Source organism: Propithecus coquereli, unplaced genomic scaffold, assembly GCF_000956105.1.
Source record: "Propithecus coquereli isolate 6110/MARCELLA unplaced genomic scaffold, Pcoq_1.0 Scaffold232, whole genome shotgun sequence".
Classification (NCBI taxonomy): Eukaryota; Metazoa; Chordata; class Mammalia; order Primates; family Indriidae; genus Propithecus; species Propithecus coquereli.
Genome location: NW_012147864.1, coordinates 3,619,289 through 3,635,224, shown reverse-complemented (window position 1 = coordinate 3,635,224; position 15,936 = coordinate 3,619,289). Strand labels below are relative to the sequence as shown.

The window sequence follows — 15,936 nt, the reverse complement described above, 5'->3', positions numbered from 1 at the left end:
TTTTCTCATCTTTTTTTTTTTTTTTTTTTTTTGGAAAAACAAAAACAAAAACAAAACCAAATCCATGACTTCTACCCTCTGGGATCCCTCCCTGCCCACCCCCCCACAAAAAAATTTACAGAGCTACAGTTATAACACATGATGTTCACATCTGAAACCATTAACTTTAAACACATAACGGGGGGTGTGAGGACCTGGGGTTCACCTACAAGAACGAGGGGGGGGACAGGCGGGGCCAGGACAAGACTGACAGGCGGGTGGGGCAGGGCCCAAACGTCTCCATGATCATTTAAAAAATAAAAAGTGAATGGGGAAAAAAACCTAAAAACTCTACCCCCATTGAAATGGCCCCAGCAAGCGGATGTCCCTGTCCCGGGCCAAAGACCCCCCCCAGGGCATGGGCACTGAGTGGGGAGGGTCCAAGTTAGACGAGCAGCGGACTCCCCCCCCAGGGGGGTTAATGCTACACAGCGTTGCCCCCTGCTCAGGGGATTCACAGCTCAGCACCCCCTGCCTGCCCTGGCCACAGGGGAGGCCCCACATCCGGGGTAGGGGTCGGGGTTGGGGGGCCTCGCACCAGCCCCAGCCATTCTCTCCCAGTTTTTGAAGAGATCCCCAACCACTATTGGCTCAGTCAGAAAATTAATAGTCTATAAATACCCCAAGCTCAGGCAGGTCAGAAAAAAAAACGGGGGCGGGGGCAGAGGAAATAGCAAGGTGGTGGTGGTGGTGGCTGCTGGGCCAGGGCTGGGTGGAGGGAGCTCTGTCCCCCTAGCTTCCTTTCCTGGCAGGAAAGGGTCCCACGTCCCCCCACCCAAACCCAAGGCAGCCCCCCACCAGCCAGCCTCTGGGCTGAAACAGCTTTGCTTTCCTTTTTAAAGAAAAAAAAAAAAAAAAAAACAGGAAAATGGACAAAGAGGCCCAGAAGAAAAAACAGACTAGAAGTGGAAGAGAAAACAGTCCCCTACTTGGCTTCGGGGACCCAGTAGGGCCGCAGGGCAAGTCTGCTGTTGCAGCCCAGGGGGTCCTGCTGGCCTGGGGTGGAGGCCAGAAGTCTGCAGTGGGGGGTGGGATGGGTCCTCCTCTCCCGGGCCCCCTCCCCTGTCTGTAAAGTGCTTCATGAGGCATCTACATTTTTGACTTAAAACCTGAATCGGGTGTGGGGGGAGCAGAGCGGAAAGGGGTGGGGGCGGTCTCCTCAGTCTCCTGCTCTCAGCCATCTGGAGAGACTGCTACATATTTGGAGCTGGAGAAGGTGGGCGGGAGGACCCGGCACGCAGGCCAGGGGGAGCTGAGGAGGCGCCCAGGAGCTGGGGTGACGCGAGGGGAGGAGGGGCGTCGGGGGTGGGACAAGGAGGTAGGAAGCCAAGTCCATGGGGAGTTCGGAAAACCATGGTTAAGAATTTAAAAAGAAAACAAAGAAAGGCTTCTGGCTGGTGGGGGGAGTGGCCACCTGCCCTCCAGAGCTGGGCCGTGTTCTTGGCAGGGCTTGGGGCTCTTGGCATCCCCACCGCCCTGGGCTGGGGGGTTTGAGGGGCGAGGGTAACCGATCCTAGGCCACCACGAACTCAGACTTGATGTCGGGGTTGACTTCTGGCTTCCAAACGGAGTCCTCGAAGTCCAGGCCCAGGCCGGCAGCCTCGGTGGAGCTGCTGCCGCCCCCGCTGCTGCTGCTGTCGCTGCGGCCGGCCTTGCGGCTGGGTGGCCAGTGGTACGGGCCCCGGGCGTCTCGCCGGGCCTTTCTGCGGAGCCTTTTCTGCTGCAGCAGCAGCTGCAGACGTTCCACCTTGCAGCGCGTGGCGCGGTTTTCCGTCTGCCGGAGCCGGTCCCCTGCAAAGGAGGTAGTGACCCGTGACTCAGAGAGGCCTGACACCCCTTCAGATACGGAGGGCCCTCGGGACATGCCCGCAGTCAGGCAGAGTCCCTGCCAGCCTGGACACCTGTGCCAGCGAGGGTGCCAGGCAGGGGCATCCACTGCACCTCGGGCGGGCCGCTCACGCCGGGGCAGCCACGCACTTATTAATGGTTTACGCGGCTCCGCTGTGAGCCAGGAGACGGGCCTGGCCTGTCTCAAGAAAGGTGCTTTGGAAATGGTCGTGGAATAAACAAACTGGAATTTGAACCCTTGTGGCTGCTTCTGTGACATAAGCAGAGACATTGAGGCTTGTGCCTTGGTTTCCTGCTGTTATGAACTGGGCTACAAAAACCTCTCGATGGCTGGGGCGCCCACAGGGCGGCAGCGACCGTCATCCCACAAGACTGGATGGGGAGCAACCCTATCATTGTGGGGGGAGCTTTCTTGCTTTCCGAAGTCCCCCAAATGCTGGGGGTTGGGGAAGGGCTCTGGCTCCCACCTCAGCCAGCCAGGCCTGACTTGGCCATTCATAAAGGCTCCAAATGCCATCTGGAGATGTGCCCTGGGGGGGCCAGGAGGAAGTGGGGCTGGAGCCCCCTTGGGAGCTCACAAGGACACTTTGTGCCCCGACACACACGCCTCCTTCTCTCAGGGCTGCAGCAGAGCAGGGGTAGAGGCAGCTGCTGGCCCCCCACCCCTCGCAGGCGGGTCAGCTGCTCACGCGCCCACCGGCTCACACAGAGAGCCCTTGAGAAGCAGGGGGACGGGTGGGGACTGTGGGACCCTGAGGGCAGCCACTCACCCGGGGGCTTGCACATGCGGATCTGGCTCTGGCCCTGGAGCAGGGAGGCTGGGGGCGCCGCCAGCTTCTCACAGGAGGTAGTTTTGGGGGCGAGGTCAGGGGCCGCTGCGCACTGGGCGTGGCAGCGGAGTTGGGTCAGCGAGGGGGGCATGCCCTGGTAGTGCCTCGTGGCGCTCAGGAGGTCATTGAGGATCTGCAGGATTGTGCCGATGTCCCGCCGCGGCCGCCCGCTGCTGTCCTGGCAGTTGGGGTGCAGCGTGCCTGCGAGCAGAGGGGGCCATGAGTGCTGGCGTGTGCACGGTCACGCAAGTACGGGCGTGAGTGAACACACGGATGGGGGTCCACTTGTCAGCTTAGAGAGCCTGATGGGCGTGTGGTCACACGAGTGCAAGTGGGACCACCGGGCGGGAATGGGACACACACCCACGTATGTGGACACTTGGCCTCACGTGTGGGGTCATGTGTGTGCATGGAGATTCCTAGGGGAGAGGTGACACAGGGTCATGCCTGTGTCCTCAGAGCATGGGTGTAACTGCCTGCGGGAGGACATGTGACCTCAAGGGCACAGGGTCATGGGATACATGTGGGGTCATGGGTGTGCTGTGACACCTACCAGAGAAGGTCCCTGAGAAGACCCCTGGGGCGTGGTTCACAAAGCTCTCGATGACGGCACCGGGTTTTCGGGAGCGGGGGGTTGGGCTGCCCCCCGGGGTGGACGTGGCGTTGGCACCAGGGCTGACACTGCTGCTGGCAGGTGGGGAACAGTCCATCTGCTGACAGAGAGAGGCACATGTTAGCTGGGGGCCAGGGTCAGGGCATCACCGCCAGTCCAGAGTCTAGACAACCCGCCAACCCAGGGTCATGGCGTCACCCACCAGCCCAGAGTGCCCAGGGTCTAGACAACCCACCAGCCAAGAGTCTAAACAACACACCAGCCCAGGGTCTAGACAACCCGCCAGCCCAGAGTCTAGACAACCCGCCAGCCCAGGGTCTAGACAACCCACCAGCCCAGGGTCAAAGGATAACCCATGACATGAGGAAGGCACCTGGGGCTCAGAGCTGTGAGGACCGCCCTTGGCAGACTCACCTCGGGGCAGGTGGGGGAGGCTGTGTGGGATCGGAAGGAGCCGGCTGTGACAGGGGAGGGGGACGAGGGGGATGGGCTGCTGGGCACTGGAGGGACGCGGGCAGCACTGGATACTGGCCGGCATGGAGAGGCCACGGGGGTGGTGATGCTGGGGTCCCCTCGGGCAGCAGCAGCCGCAGCGGCTGCAGCGGCCAGCACGTGGCGGTGTTGCAGCGGGGCGTGCTGGGCAGCTAGCTGCAGCTGGACGAACATCATGTGGTCACCCACTCGAAGTGCCAGTGTCAATGGTGAGCGGCCTGACAGGAAGTCACTGACCTGAAGAGAAAGCGGGTCCGTGAGCCTGGGGTTCCAGCCTGCTGCGCCCCCAGCCCGGCCCGGCCCAGTCCCCCCGGCGCTGTGTGACCTGGGGCCTCTCGCCGCCCCTCTCTGGGCTCTGGGGTCCCTGTCGGTGCCACGGACGCTTAAATAAAATGAATCTGTATTTCCGGAAGCCTCCTCCGCCAGCCCGGCCCGGCCCGGGCGCCGCTGGGGGCTGTGGGGGACAGAGGCGCGTCAGACGGGGGGCCTGGCCCTCCCTGGCCTACTTGGTTCTTTCAAGGGGAAACTGAGGCCAGAGGGGGCGGGGTCCAGCTGGCAGTCACTGACCTCAAATAACCTTTACCTCACCTTTTCCCGTCCTCTCCAGCCCCCAAATCCTCTCAGCCTGTGGATATGGGAGGGGGACCAATCGCAGGCCCCTTCACAAGCTAAGCCACCAGGCCAGCGAGTGGGCGGAATTCCTGGACAAATTCTTCCGTCCTAACCTTTGCTTTCTCAAGATAAATATTTATCTGTCCTGGGCGGGGCAGAGGCCGAGGGGGCGGCGGCATTGCTGCAGGAAGGGGGCCCTGACCCGTCCCTGGGGCCAGAGTCTCCCGGGACCTCAACATGCCCTGATGAACATCAACCCTCCCATCGTCAGCCCCCGTCGTCGGCCCCCTCCACGGTGGGCCGTGGGGTGTATCTGACCCTGCGCTCACTGAGCCCCCTGCTCTGGGGCCTGGCCAGCGCCTTGTTCTCCCCAGGGGCCGGGAATGGGGGGGGGGCGGAGGTTTCTGAGAAGTGACACAAGCCAGGATGACTCAGAACCGACCGCCTCCCAGCGCTCCCTCCCAGTGCTCCGCTGGCAGCCGCTGGCGTAACCTTCTCTGCTTGGGGCCCGTGGGGAGGGGGGCAAGGAGGCAGGAAGGGTGCAGCCTCCACCCCGAGGCCTAGTCTGCACAGCCCCCCGTCCCAGAGACACCTCTTGCAGGAAGGGCCTGGGGTAGCTTCCCGAGAGCAGCTGGGGTACCCCCCCACCCGCCCTGCAACTTCCTCCCTGGGGAGGGCGAATGGGCGGGCATGACTCGGTGCCAGGCGGGGAAGCAACCCTGGGGAGCCCAGTCACTCCGCCCAGTGCCCCCCCAGCTCCCTCCTGACGCAGGCGCCGGGGAGGATGTGAACCAAACACGCCCTGGGCCCCCCTGCCAACCGCAGCCCCCCAGTGGCCAAGAGCCCTGTTCACACTTGCTCCAGGAAATCACCTGCAGCCCCCACCTGGCTCCCGGGACACCGGCTCCCCCCACCCCACCGCCACCCCTGCGATGGCAGACCACCCAGCTCCTGCTGCCCCCTCCCTGCTTCCTCCTCTGCACTGCTTGCTGAGGGCAGGATGCTACATGTCGGATGGCAGAGGGGGCGAGGGCCTGGGGCAGGAGGAAGGGAAAAATCTGCCACCAAAGCTGTGGAGCAGGTTTCCTGTGGCCAGGCCGGGGAGGCCCAGGAACCTGCCCACCCCCTCACCAGGGCGGGCAGCTGCCTGCTTCCCCCACCCTGGCACCCGGTGGATTGCTGAGGCCTGTGTCACCCTCCTGGGAGGTGGCCAGGGCCCTCGTCTGAGGAAGGCCCTACCACCGCCAAGAAAATGAGGAAAGGAGGAGGGAAGAACAACAAAAAAAGGGCAACAAAACCGGGAACCGGGTGCGGGCCAGCCCCAGCCTTCAGCCCCAGCCTCCCTTCTGGCTGGTTACTAAACATTTTCCTAACATCCTGTCTAGGCTTTGCTGCCCTAAGGCCAGGTGCCCCCACCCCCTCCTCTTTTCGGGGCAGAGAACAAAGGCCAGAGAGGAGGAGGAGGGGAGGGGAGGTGATGAGGTCCCCACCCTCCACAATGGGGTCACAGAAGGCGGAAGAAGTGTCACCCAGGCGCCCCTGCCCCCCATCAGCAGAAACGAAAAAAAGGAGAAACCAGCTTTGGGGAAGCCGCAGTGGCCTGGGGGGGGGCGGGCTCCACAGTGGGGGCATACAGAACTAGGGACACAGGTCCCGGGTGTGAGCTGTGGGCCAAGGTCACCCTGCAAGCAGGCTTGTGAAAGCCCGGTCTCCTCCCCGCCATGGCAGCCACCGTGGGAGAGAAAGCCCTCAAGGTCAGGTGGTGAGTGCTGGGGGCAGAGAGGAAGCACAGTGACCAGGCCAGGCTGGCACCAAGGTGGGGTGGCAGCCCCTCTCCTCCCCCATAGGCCTTCTGGGTGCACAAATACCCCCAGGCTCTCTAGAGTGACTAGGAGGTGCCCCGTGCCCTGGGATTGCCCCCTCAGGTCAGGAAAGGGCTGGCGAGGTCTTACCTGAGTCTCGGTCAAACTCTCTAGGGCTTGCATCACAGACTGCTCCGGCCGTGAGGCCTGAGACTACAAAGAGAGGGTGGGGAGAAGGCACCTGAGTGCAGGTTCCCAGCCCTGGGCTCAGGCTTCAGGGTGGGGAGGGCTCTGCTGGCTAGGGTGGGCTGCCCTGCAGGGGAGGGGGCCCCAGTGTGTGCGGGTGGCCTGTGGGAGGGGGCTGCCTGCCCGTGTGGGGCCGGGGCACACTGCCCCCCAGCCATTTACCATCAGGCCGGCTTCCACAGTGGGGACCAAGGTCAGCTTGCTGCCATCACCCACGCCGAGCTCCTGCAGCTTCCCCGAACTGAGCCGGCTGGGGGGGGGGGGGAAGGAAGAGGATGAGACTCCGCGGAGACAACACAGGGACGCGGAAGCGGAGGCCGCGGGGGAGGGCTGTGCTTGGGTGGGGGGAGAACAGAGAAGTCGCTCCCACCCCCACCCCTTCCTGGCTTCCAGATCCAGGGCCCTGAGCCTGTGGAGAGGGCTGTGTCTGGCCCCGGGAGACCCCGTCCTGGCAGCTCAGAGCCTTTCTCCCCAGGAAGCCCCAGCTCTGGACTCTGCCACCCCCTTTGCACCTCGACAAGACACTCTGTCATCCTCTGGGCCCCGGCGTGCCCTTTGCCCCCCTACTCTGCCCCCACAGGGCAGCCCCTGACTGCAACCCCCAAACCCCAGCCCTGGGCTCCTCTCCGTGGGCGCCGGGGGCCAAGGAGAGGCCTTCAGGGGCTGCGCGGCCGGGCTCCCCCTCCTCCCTCCCTCCCTCCCTGGCGCGGGCCGCCGCCTCTCAGACAAAGGAGACCCTCCCCCTCCCGCCCCTCCTCCACAGGGGCCCCTCCGCTGGGGATGGACACTGCGTGTCCCCGGAGGCCCGCGGGGGGAGGGCTCCCCGGCCTAGAGGCGATTTAAATACCAGGGGGGAGGGAGAGGCTGCGGGGAGCGCTCGATGGCTAGAACAAAGGGGGGGAGAGAGACGCAAAGGGGGAGACAGCCAGACGTAGGGGGACCGCCGAGCAGACACGGAAGCCAGCGAGGACGCGGCAGAAAGGGGGCGATCGCGGCCCCCACTCCCGCAGCCGGGACACCCGCGCCACCCTGGGGTTTCTGCCTTCCCCCAGGGGGAACCGCTTAAGCCCGGCCCGGGACGCCCTCGCAGCAGCCTTTGTGCGGAGACCCCGGGCGGGGGAGGGGGCCGAGGCAGGCAGGGGCCGAGCAGAGGGCGCCCGAGAGCGCGCGGCGCGCCCCCGCCCCCCGTCTGGCCGCCCCCTTCCTTCCCTGCGCGGCGCGCTCTTTGTTCCCGCCCCGGGGCCCGGGCCCAAGGGGTTGGCCGGCTGGGGGGCGCGGGAGCCGCGCGGTACCTACGTGTCTTTGTGGAGCAGCGCCAAGCGTTCCTTCGGCACTTTGAGGCGTTGGGACAGCCGCCTACGCAGTCCTTCCACCGTCTCGTCGGGCGGCACCGACAGATCATAGCGGGTGCCGGTCGTGCTGTGGATGGCCAGGCTCAGGGGCGCCGCCTCGGCCGCCGGGCCCAGATCGCAGGCGCCGCCGGGGGCCCCGCGCCGGCAGCTCCGGGCGCCGCCGGGCTGCGGCTCCATCCCCCGCGCGCGCTGGGGCTTGGGGTCCGCGGGGCGCCGCCAATCCTCGCCGAGCCCCGGGGCAGGGGCGGGGGCTGCCCAGAGCCCGGGTCCGCGGCGCGCTGGGGGGCAGTGGGCAGCGCGCGTCCGCTTCGAGACCGTCCCGGCGGTGGGGGGCGAATCCGGAATCCAAATCCGAGCGGCGCTCCGGTTCGCGTCGGCTCCTCCGGGCACCTTCCGGGGGTGGGGACGGCACTCGCGGCTCCTTTAAAGGGCGACGGGCACGACCGAGACGCGGTGCGGGGGAGGATCTCGGGGAGGGGGCGCCCCTCGGCCGGTCGCGCTCGGTGCTGTCCACCGCTTGGGTCGCGCTTCCCCGCGCGTCCCCTCCCTTGGCAACAGCCGCCGCCGCCGCAGCCGCCGCTTGGAGGATCTGGGGGTGAAACTAACAAGAAAAAAAAGTTATAATGTATCAACGTTCCAAGGGGGCGGGGCCGCCGCCCCCTCCCATTCACTACTTACTCCGCCGGCCCCGCGCCGGCCAATCGGCGCGCGCTGAACACCCAGTCGGCCACGCTCCCTGGCCAATGGGAGGCGCCGCGGCGCGGCCCCACGTGGCAGCGAGGCCTGCCCCTTCGCCCCGCCCCCGGCGCCCGGGCGACCAAGGGGAGCGCGGCGGGGGCGGGGCTGGCGCCGCTCCGGGCCCACCCCCGCGCCCCGCCCGCGCCGCGAGCCATTCATAAGGCCCGGAGCCCGCAACAAAGGGCGGGCGGGCCCGAGGGGCGCGGGACCCAGCACAGGGACCGGAGCGGCCCGGCACGGGGCGGGGGCGGCGCGAGCCATTGTCCCGGCGCCGGAGGAGCAGGAAGTCGAGGGGCCGCCCCGCCACGTCCGTCCGGGAAGCAGCCGGGCGCGGAAGCGGGAGCGGGTTGCCCGCGCCTCGTGGCCGGTCCCGGGCTGGGCGGCTCGCGGGGACGCTCCTGCCCGTCGGTCCCTCCCGGTGGGCGTGGAGGTCCGGGCGGGGCGCCTGCACCTTGGTGACGTGGCCGAGCCCGCTGGTGCCGGGAGGACTTCTCCCGCGCCGGTGCCACCTCGCGTTCCAGCCCCCACCCCTTGTCCCCGGGCAGGGCCCGTTTTCCGAGACGCGCCCGCCCGAGCGGTGACGTGACGCGGCGTCCCCGGCTGCGCCCGCGCGCGCCGCTCGAGGTTGCGGTGAGTCAGCAGCGCCGGCGCGCCCTCTGCCGGCCCCTCCCGGGAGCGCCGCCCGAAGTCCCGGGGAGGGGGCGCCGCGCTGCCCAGGCTGGGGAGGAGGCGACGGGACTGCGGGCAGGGGGGAACTCCGATAGGGGACAGAAGACTCTAAGTCCAGAGCCTGGCACTGCCCGGCCTGGGAAACTGAGGCTGGACCGGCAACTAGTTCAAGGTCACTGGCGGGGAAGGGGGAGTGCCCCGTGGGGGCGGGGCGGGGGCTGAGGTCTGGCCAGGGCGGTGCTGGCTGCTCGGGGCCCCTCCCACCCCACACCCTGGTGGGCTTCCCAGAGTCGGAGGCATCCCGAACCCTGCTGCCCCAAGAACAAAGAAAAGTGGGGGCACCCTGAACAGTCTAGAGTGAGGACCCCCTCCTCGGCCCGCGCGGTCCCGTCGCCCACTCACCGGGCGTGGCCAGTCCTAGGTCCCCGCAGTCCTGAGAGTGTACCCGCGTCCGGGGCCGAGTGCGTGCTGGCCTGGCCGGTCTGGGGCCGAGCGGGCGGCCCCCGAGCCTTTATCCGCGCCGCCTTCCCTCGGGGTGGAGTTTGGGCGGGCAGGGGGCGGGGGACCGGGCGGGCAGTGACGCAGCTGGCCCCCGCCCCTGCCTGCCAGCCAGGGCCCTGGGGCTCAATAGGGCATGGGCCACCCGGCCCCTGGACTTCTCCCAGTAAATGGGGGGGCGCCCCTTGAATGCCACTGAGCGGAGAGTCTCCGTGTTCTCGGATGCACCCCAAGTCGGCCACCGGGTCTGGGTACCCGGCCCACTCCTTGCCCCGCCCCCTTTCCTGCTGCCCTAGGCCTGGTGCTTCTGCGTGGGGGACAGGAAGGGGGGCCTGAGTCAGCGGCTGCCGTCCAGGAAAACAGGCCGGAGTCACCTGCCGTGGAGTGGGGGTGCCCGGCCAGCTGCCCAGCAGCCTGACCTTCTGCATCCCTTAATGGTGACCTCAGAGGGCGTTTAGGGAGCGATTTGCCTGTGCCAGGCCTGCCTTGTTCCCTGCCAGTCACCAGCCAGCTACGCTGTGTGACATCAGGAAGTTATTGACCTCTCTGAGCCTCTGTTTCTCAGGGCTGGGGAGTGGAATGACAGAGCGTTGCAGGGCTCACTCTGGGGCCTTGCTCCATTAGTGCACCCTCATATGCTGGTACCCTGCCTCTGGGGTGGGCATAGTCACCCACTTTACAGACAAAGGAACTGAGGCCACACAGCCAATGACGCAAGAATGGGGGGCACACTGGGTGGGGTGGCTTCCCAGGAAGCCTGCCCCCTCTGCTCAGAGAAGGGGGACCCCAGGCTCTACCCTAGCACCTCCTGTCCACTTATCTTGTTCCTTCCTTTATCTGTCATGACCACCACCGTCCCCACCGTCACCTGGGTGCTCCTCCCAAGGCTGTGCTCCCTCCTGCTCCCACCCAAGGCTCCCTGCAACCTCTGGCCTCCACCTTGACACAGGTGCACCCAGGCACCCCAACCCTGCAGGGTCAGGGCTGGGCCAGAGAGAGAGGCTAGAAGCCTTGGAGAGGGGATACAGGGGCTGGGGTTTGAGGGATGAATGGAAGTTTGTCATAGAGGATGGTTCTTCAGGAAGTGGGAACAGCTTGCACATTGAGCTCTGGGAGCTCAACAGACAGAACTGGAGGGCAGAGAGGCAAGGTCCGGTGCTGGGGCCAGGCTGAGGGGCTGAGGGGCTCTAGGTGGCGTGACCTGCTGGGCCAGCTTTGTTCTGCTTCCTGAGAGAACAGAGGTGGCAGCTGGAGCTGTGGGCTCTGGAACCCAGAACCTCCAATGTTGGCGGGCAGTCTGGGTGGGGCGGGGGCTTCCCTGACCAGCCCCCTACCCTCTTGCTCCTCTAGGCAGGTGGCATGAAGCGGGGGATCACCGTTGGGGTGGGCAGGACTCTGCAGCCCAGAACCGTAACCTGCTGGTTGGGAGTGGAACGAGACACACAGGGCTGTGGGGACATGCTGGATGCTGTGGCAAGAGGGGGTCACTTGGTGGCATGGAACTGCAGCCCTTTGGGTACAAGATGCTCTGGATGGTCAGAATTAATAAACGTATTTCCCAGTCCCCATGGCTGAGGCGTCTGTTCCCAGGTGTGAGAGGGGACCAAGAGGAGGCACTGAGTGGACCTTCCTGGGATGGGGACAAACCCTCGTGCTCTGTCCTTCCCTGCTGAGCCCAGGGCCTGTCCTCACGGAACGGTCTTGACCTCTTGGTTCCTGAGCCCCTGCCCCAGGATGCGCCTTGCCAGCACTGCTGTTCCTGCAGGATGATGTCAGGGCTGGCATCCTGAGACCCAGCTCAAAGGCTCACACCTCCCCCAGGGCTGGGGACAGGGTCGCCGGTGTGGGGCATGCTGGCCCAGGCCAGGGACAGGCTCCTCCTGCTGGGCCCCTGCCAAGCCCCAGCTGTGTCCTTGGTCTTATTTATAGGGCCCCACAGCCTGGCCAGGACCTGGGCTCGGAGCCGGGGGACGGTAGGGGGGGCCCTGGGCAGGGAGGCTGAACTTGGGATCTCATGGCCAGCACCACCTTCCCTGGGCCAGGTTCCTGGGAAGCAGGGGACTGGCTACTTGCCCCTCAGGACCAAGGGGAGCGGGCCCCGGACAGGGGGCCATCCCACAACAGTCACCTGATCTGCTGACAGGCTGCCCCACCCAGCTGGGAGTACGCCTGGAGGCCCCCCCAAGAATCCACTCAGCTCTCACATCCATGCCTTGCATGTGGCCACAGGGAGTCACTCACATGGGACCATGACACACACATGAGCTGCCTGCCTATGCTGACAAGCCTTGGTGACACAGGCAGGCCCCAACTCTCCACATACTCACCTCCCTGGAATCCCCTCCCCAACCCACCCTGACAGCCCTGTCCCAGGGAAGGGAGGAGCGGCAAGGAGACCCCTGCCCCAGCGGCTGCCTACAACTCCCTGGGGCTGGTGCCAGAGCCGCCCCCTGGGCTTGCTGAAGAGAGGTGGGGCAGTGCCAGGGAGCCACCCCCTCCTAGGCCCGCCCCACCCCATCTAGGGCCAGCCCAGAGGCCTGGGTGCCACGGAGGTGCCAACACCACTGGGGATTAGGCACTTGGCCAGGCCGGGGCCACTCACAGGCCGGCATGCACAAAGTGGGGCCCGCCTCTTCCCAGGGTGGCTGGGGCGGGGCTGCAGAGAGCTTGGCGTTGCCGCCCCATCACAGCACCAGGCCTGGGGACCAGGAAGCCGGCACAGGCATCTCCCTAGTGCCCCCGACCTGGCCCCAGGAGTGGCGGCTGCTCCCCCTCCCTGCCCATGTCCCCAGCCCTGGCTGAGGACCTTTGCCCGTCCCCACCCTCTGGGGATGAAGGCCAACACTCTGCCCACTGCTTGCCCGGCTGCACTCCTGCTGAGCTGCCCGTATCTGACACACCAGTCTTGAGCCCTCCCAGGAGCCCTGGGGACCTCTTGGGCCAGGGCACTTAGTCGCTGGAGGTTCAGAGGCTCTGTCTCACCGTGAGGCACAGAAGGCGAGGCGAGAGGCCCAGAAAGGTCACACCGCCCCAAACAGGAGTGACAAACCACGGAACACAAGTCAGGCTTCCTGGTCTTTAATGGGGGCGTGGGCTGAGGGAAGGTCACCTGTGGAGGTGGCTCCGGAGCACAGAGGTCCCAGCAGCAGGCTCTGCAGGGCACAGGGGTGGTGTCAGGCCCATCAGGGTGGGGGTGACAGACCCAGCCCCCAGGCCTGCCAAAGCTGGTGAGGGGCTTGTTCCCCCTGTGGTCTTGGGCACAGGGGCAGAGCCCCAGGCAGGGTCAGAAGCCTGGGCTGCACTGCCCCCTGGTGGCCTCCTTGGCTCCCCCAAGACGATGCTGGGGTTTGCTGGCCCCTGCAGACAGCCTGGACCCCAGGGAGCTGGTTCCACCTGCTGAAGACATCCCCTCTCAGCTGCAAGCCTTGGTTTCCCCGCTGATGAGGGGCACGCACAGACCGCCTACTCCAGGGCCTTCACCAAGGCCTCATTGGCCTCGATGCGGATCTGGATCTCCGCCCTCGCAGCCTCGTCCGCAGCCCCCGACAGCTCCGCCTGCGCCTTCTCCAAGTTCGCCTTGGCTGCCTGCAGGTAGTGGTTAGGGGCTGAGGGCAGAGCAGGGACCCCAGCCCAGCACCTGCTTCTCCACTGGGCTGCCTCCCCAGTAGCCAGGGAACTCTTGGACAGCTCCCACCCATTCTGCGCCTCAGTTTCCCCTCCGACACTCACCCCCAGGTCCAGCATGTCCAGCGTCACTGCCTCTTCGGCCAGTAGCTGCACCGAGGAGTCGGCATTCACCGTGATGGAACCACTACTCACTGTGGAGGGAAGACATGACACCCCACATCCAGGCAGGTGGCCTCGGCACCCCCTGCTGAGCTCCACACACCCCCAAATCTGCATCCTGGGTGCACTAACAGTCACTGGCCAAGGGTGACCCCCACAGGACTGGCCCTAGTGCCTAGCACACGGGGAGATATCTGAAGAAAAAGGAGGCTGCCCCAGAACACACATGGGACCAGGGGGTCACTAGAGGCCTCTGCTGGGGAAAGAGCCCCCTCCCCCTCCAACCTATCAGCCCAGGAGCTGAGCTAGTGTCAGGGGCAAAACCATGCTGGGCTTGAACCCTGGTTCTACCACGGCAGACAAGTGATGCTGAGAACAGCTTTCTTAGAATCGCTTTCTTCCCCTACAAATGCCCTCCACCAAAATCGACTGCCCCTCTCCTGCACGTTTTCTTTATTTTTTGTTTTTTCTGAGATAGGGTCATGCTCTGTGATCCAGGCTGGAGTGCACTGACTCGATCACAGCTCACTGCAGCCTCAAACTCCTGAACTCAAGCGATCCTCCTGCCTCAGCCTCCCAAGTAGCTGGGACTACAGCCACCACCATGCCCAGCTAATTTCTTTCGATTTTTTGTGAAATCGCGGTCTCGCTATGCTGCTCAGGCTGGTCTCAAACTCCTGGCCTCAAGCGATCCTCCCACCTCAGCCTCCCAGAGTGTCAGGATTACAGGCGTGAGCCACTGTGTCCGGCCCCCAACATCGTTTTGCTTCTCTTCCTAGCATCCGTCTGTCACCCCCTGACCCATCACACCTTAGTTAATTCACAGCCAGTCCTAAGCTGGGAGAGGACAAGGTCCTGTCTGCTAGGCTTCCTTCTGTATCCCGGATACTGATGTCACTACCCAGCCCAGGTTATGTAGCAGACAAATTTGCTAAACTTTATTCTTCTCAGGGCTCCAACTGAGAGACTGACCTGCTGGGACGCACGGGCCCTGCCCAGCTGCAGTCCACTGGACTTACCGAAGTACTTGGAGGTGGTGCCATCCTCCGCGTGCACCACGACAAGTCCAGGACGCAGGACCTGAAGAGTGGGCACGTGGGCCGCCAGGATGCCAAAAGCTCCAGTCAGCGTGGGCACATCCACCTGCCGGACGTTGGCACCGTTGAAGAACACCTGTAAAGAAGAGCAGGGGAACCCCATTACTGCCGGCCAACGCCCCCCCCCACTGCCACCGGGACTCAGTTTCTCCTGCGGTGAAACAGGTCAGGGCAGGATCCCGCGCTTATGGGGGGCTGAGGAGGGGTCTGATGCTTCGGTTTTGACGCTGGGACGGCTGCGCCTCAATTTGCACACCTGGGAAATGGGAACGCTGCGATGCGCATTCACTGGGAGAGCGCACACAGCGGGCCAGCCCGAGGGGCACCCGGGGGCACGGCGGGGGCACATGAAGCCCTGGAGGACTCACATTGGGGTTGAGGGGGGAGGCTCGAGTGTTGGGGTGGGGGCTCGGCTCCGACCCCAGAGAGACAGGGCAGAGGAAGCAGGCCAGGGGGGACGACCGCGGCGGGTCCCGAGCCCCGCGGTGTCGCACCTGCGTGGGGGAGGCGAAGGTGAAGGACATCTGGCCCGGGCCGGCTGCGGGGGTCGGGGCGGCGGCGGCCTCAGCGTAAGCGCGAGCTTGGCGCACGAGGCGGCCCAGGCCCGGGCGGCGGAGCAGTGAGGCGGAAAGCATGGGGGAGGCGGAGGCGGCGGCAGCAGTGGCGGCGGCGGTGGAGGAGGACTCCGGCCAGACGCGGCGGCCTGGAGGGCGAGGAGGACGACGAACGCGCAGGGACGTCTGGGAGCAGGAGTCCCGGCGAGGGCGCACACGCGAACTACGACTCCCGGCGAGCCGCGCGCGACGCTGAAGATGACGCGCCGCCGGGGCGCGGGGCATGCTGGGGGGCATAGTTTCCTTCCGGCCCGGGCTCCGAGAGTGGCCCCTCCATGGGGTCGGGTGAGGGCCCGTGAGACGGTTGGGGGCGGGGCGGGGAGGACCAGTAGCGTGGCGGGAAGAGACAATTGAGCTCCAGTGTCGCTCACGACTTTGGGGGCGTTCATTGGACGCCAGGCGCTGGAGAGACAGCACGGACACATCGAGATTCCTGCTCTGGATTTGGGGAGGAGGGCTTTAGCCGACATGCGACATAAATGAGCAGGTCGTGCAGCGTGTTCGGTGGTGATAAATGCAATAAATAAGTAAACGAGCGTCGAGTAAGGGGGCAGCATGGAGCAGGTGCAGGCGCAGGTGCGCCCGGGAACCGCATCGGGGCGGGGGGCGGAGGGGCCAGCGCAGGCGGGTGTGGAGCGGCGCGGGAGGGCCCCCGGCCGCCGGCAGAGGGCGCCCGGCGCCCGGAGATGCGCTAGCGGTC

General features: G+C 65.6%; 2 protein-coding genes across 4 annotated transcripts; both read right to left on the bottom strand.

Moving 5' to 3' along the window:
• Positions 1-903: 903 nt before the first annotated feature.
• MIDN (midnolin) lies at positions 904-9,707 on the bottom strand. Of its 3 annotated transcripts, none has more exons than XM_012645411.1 (9): positions 9,644-9,707; positions 7,779-8,435; positions 6,645-6,732; positions 6,387-6,449; positions 4,148-4,276; positions 3,745-4,059; positions 3,271-3,430; positions 2,658-2,918; positions 904-1,830 (listed from the first exon to the last, which is right to left on the bottom strand). In XM_012645411.1, exons 2-9 carry the CDS (start codon positions 8,009-8,011, stop codon positions 1,553-1,555), a joined length of 1,527 nt encoding a protein of 508 aa, XP_012500865.1. In that variant the 5' UTR covers positions 8,012-8,435; positions 9,644-9,707; the 3' UTR covers positions 904-1,552. The 3 variants fall into 3 exon arrangements, with proteins under 3 accessions (XP_012500865.1, XP_012500866.1, XP_012500867.1); XM_012645412.1 differs by having other exon boundaries at positions 3,271-3,427; XM_012645413.1 differs by lacking the exon at positions 4,148-4,276.
• A 3,095-nt stretch (positions 9,708-12,802) lies between these two features.
• ATP5D (ATP synthase, H+ transporting, mitochondrial F1 complex, delta subunit) lies at positions 12,803-15,357 on the bottom strand. Its single transcript, XM_012645371.1, has 4 exons — positions 15,117-15,357; positions 14,545-14,698; positions 13,469-13,557; positions 12,803-13,324 (listed from the first exon to the last, which is right to left on the bottom strand). Exons 1-4 carry the CDS (start codon positions 15,255-15,257, stop codon positions 13,202-13,204), a joined length of 507 nt encoding a protein of 168 aa, XP_012500825.1. The 5' UTR covers positions 15,258-15,357; the 3' UTR covers positions 12,803-13,201.
• Between the last annotated feature and the right edge of the window lie 579 nt (positions 15,358-15,936).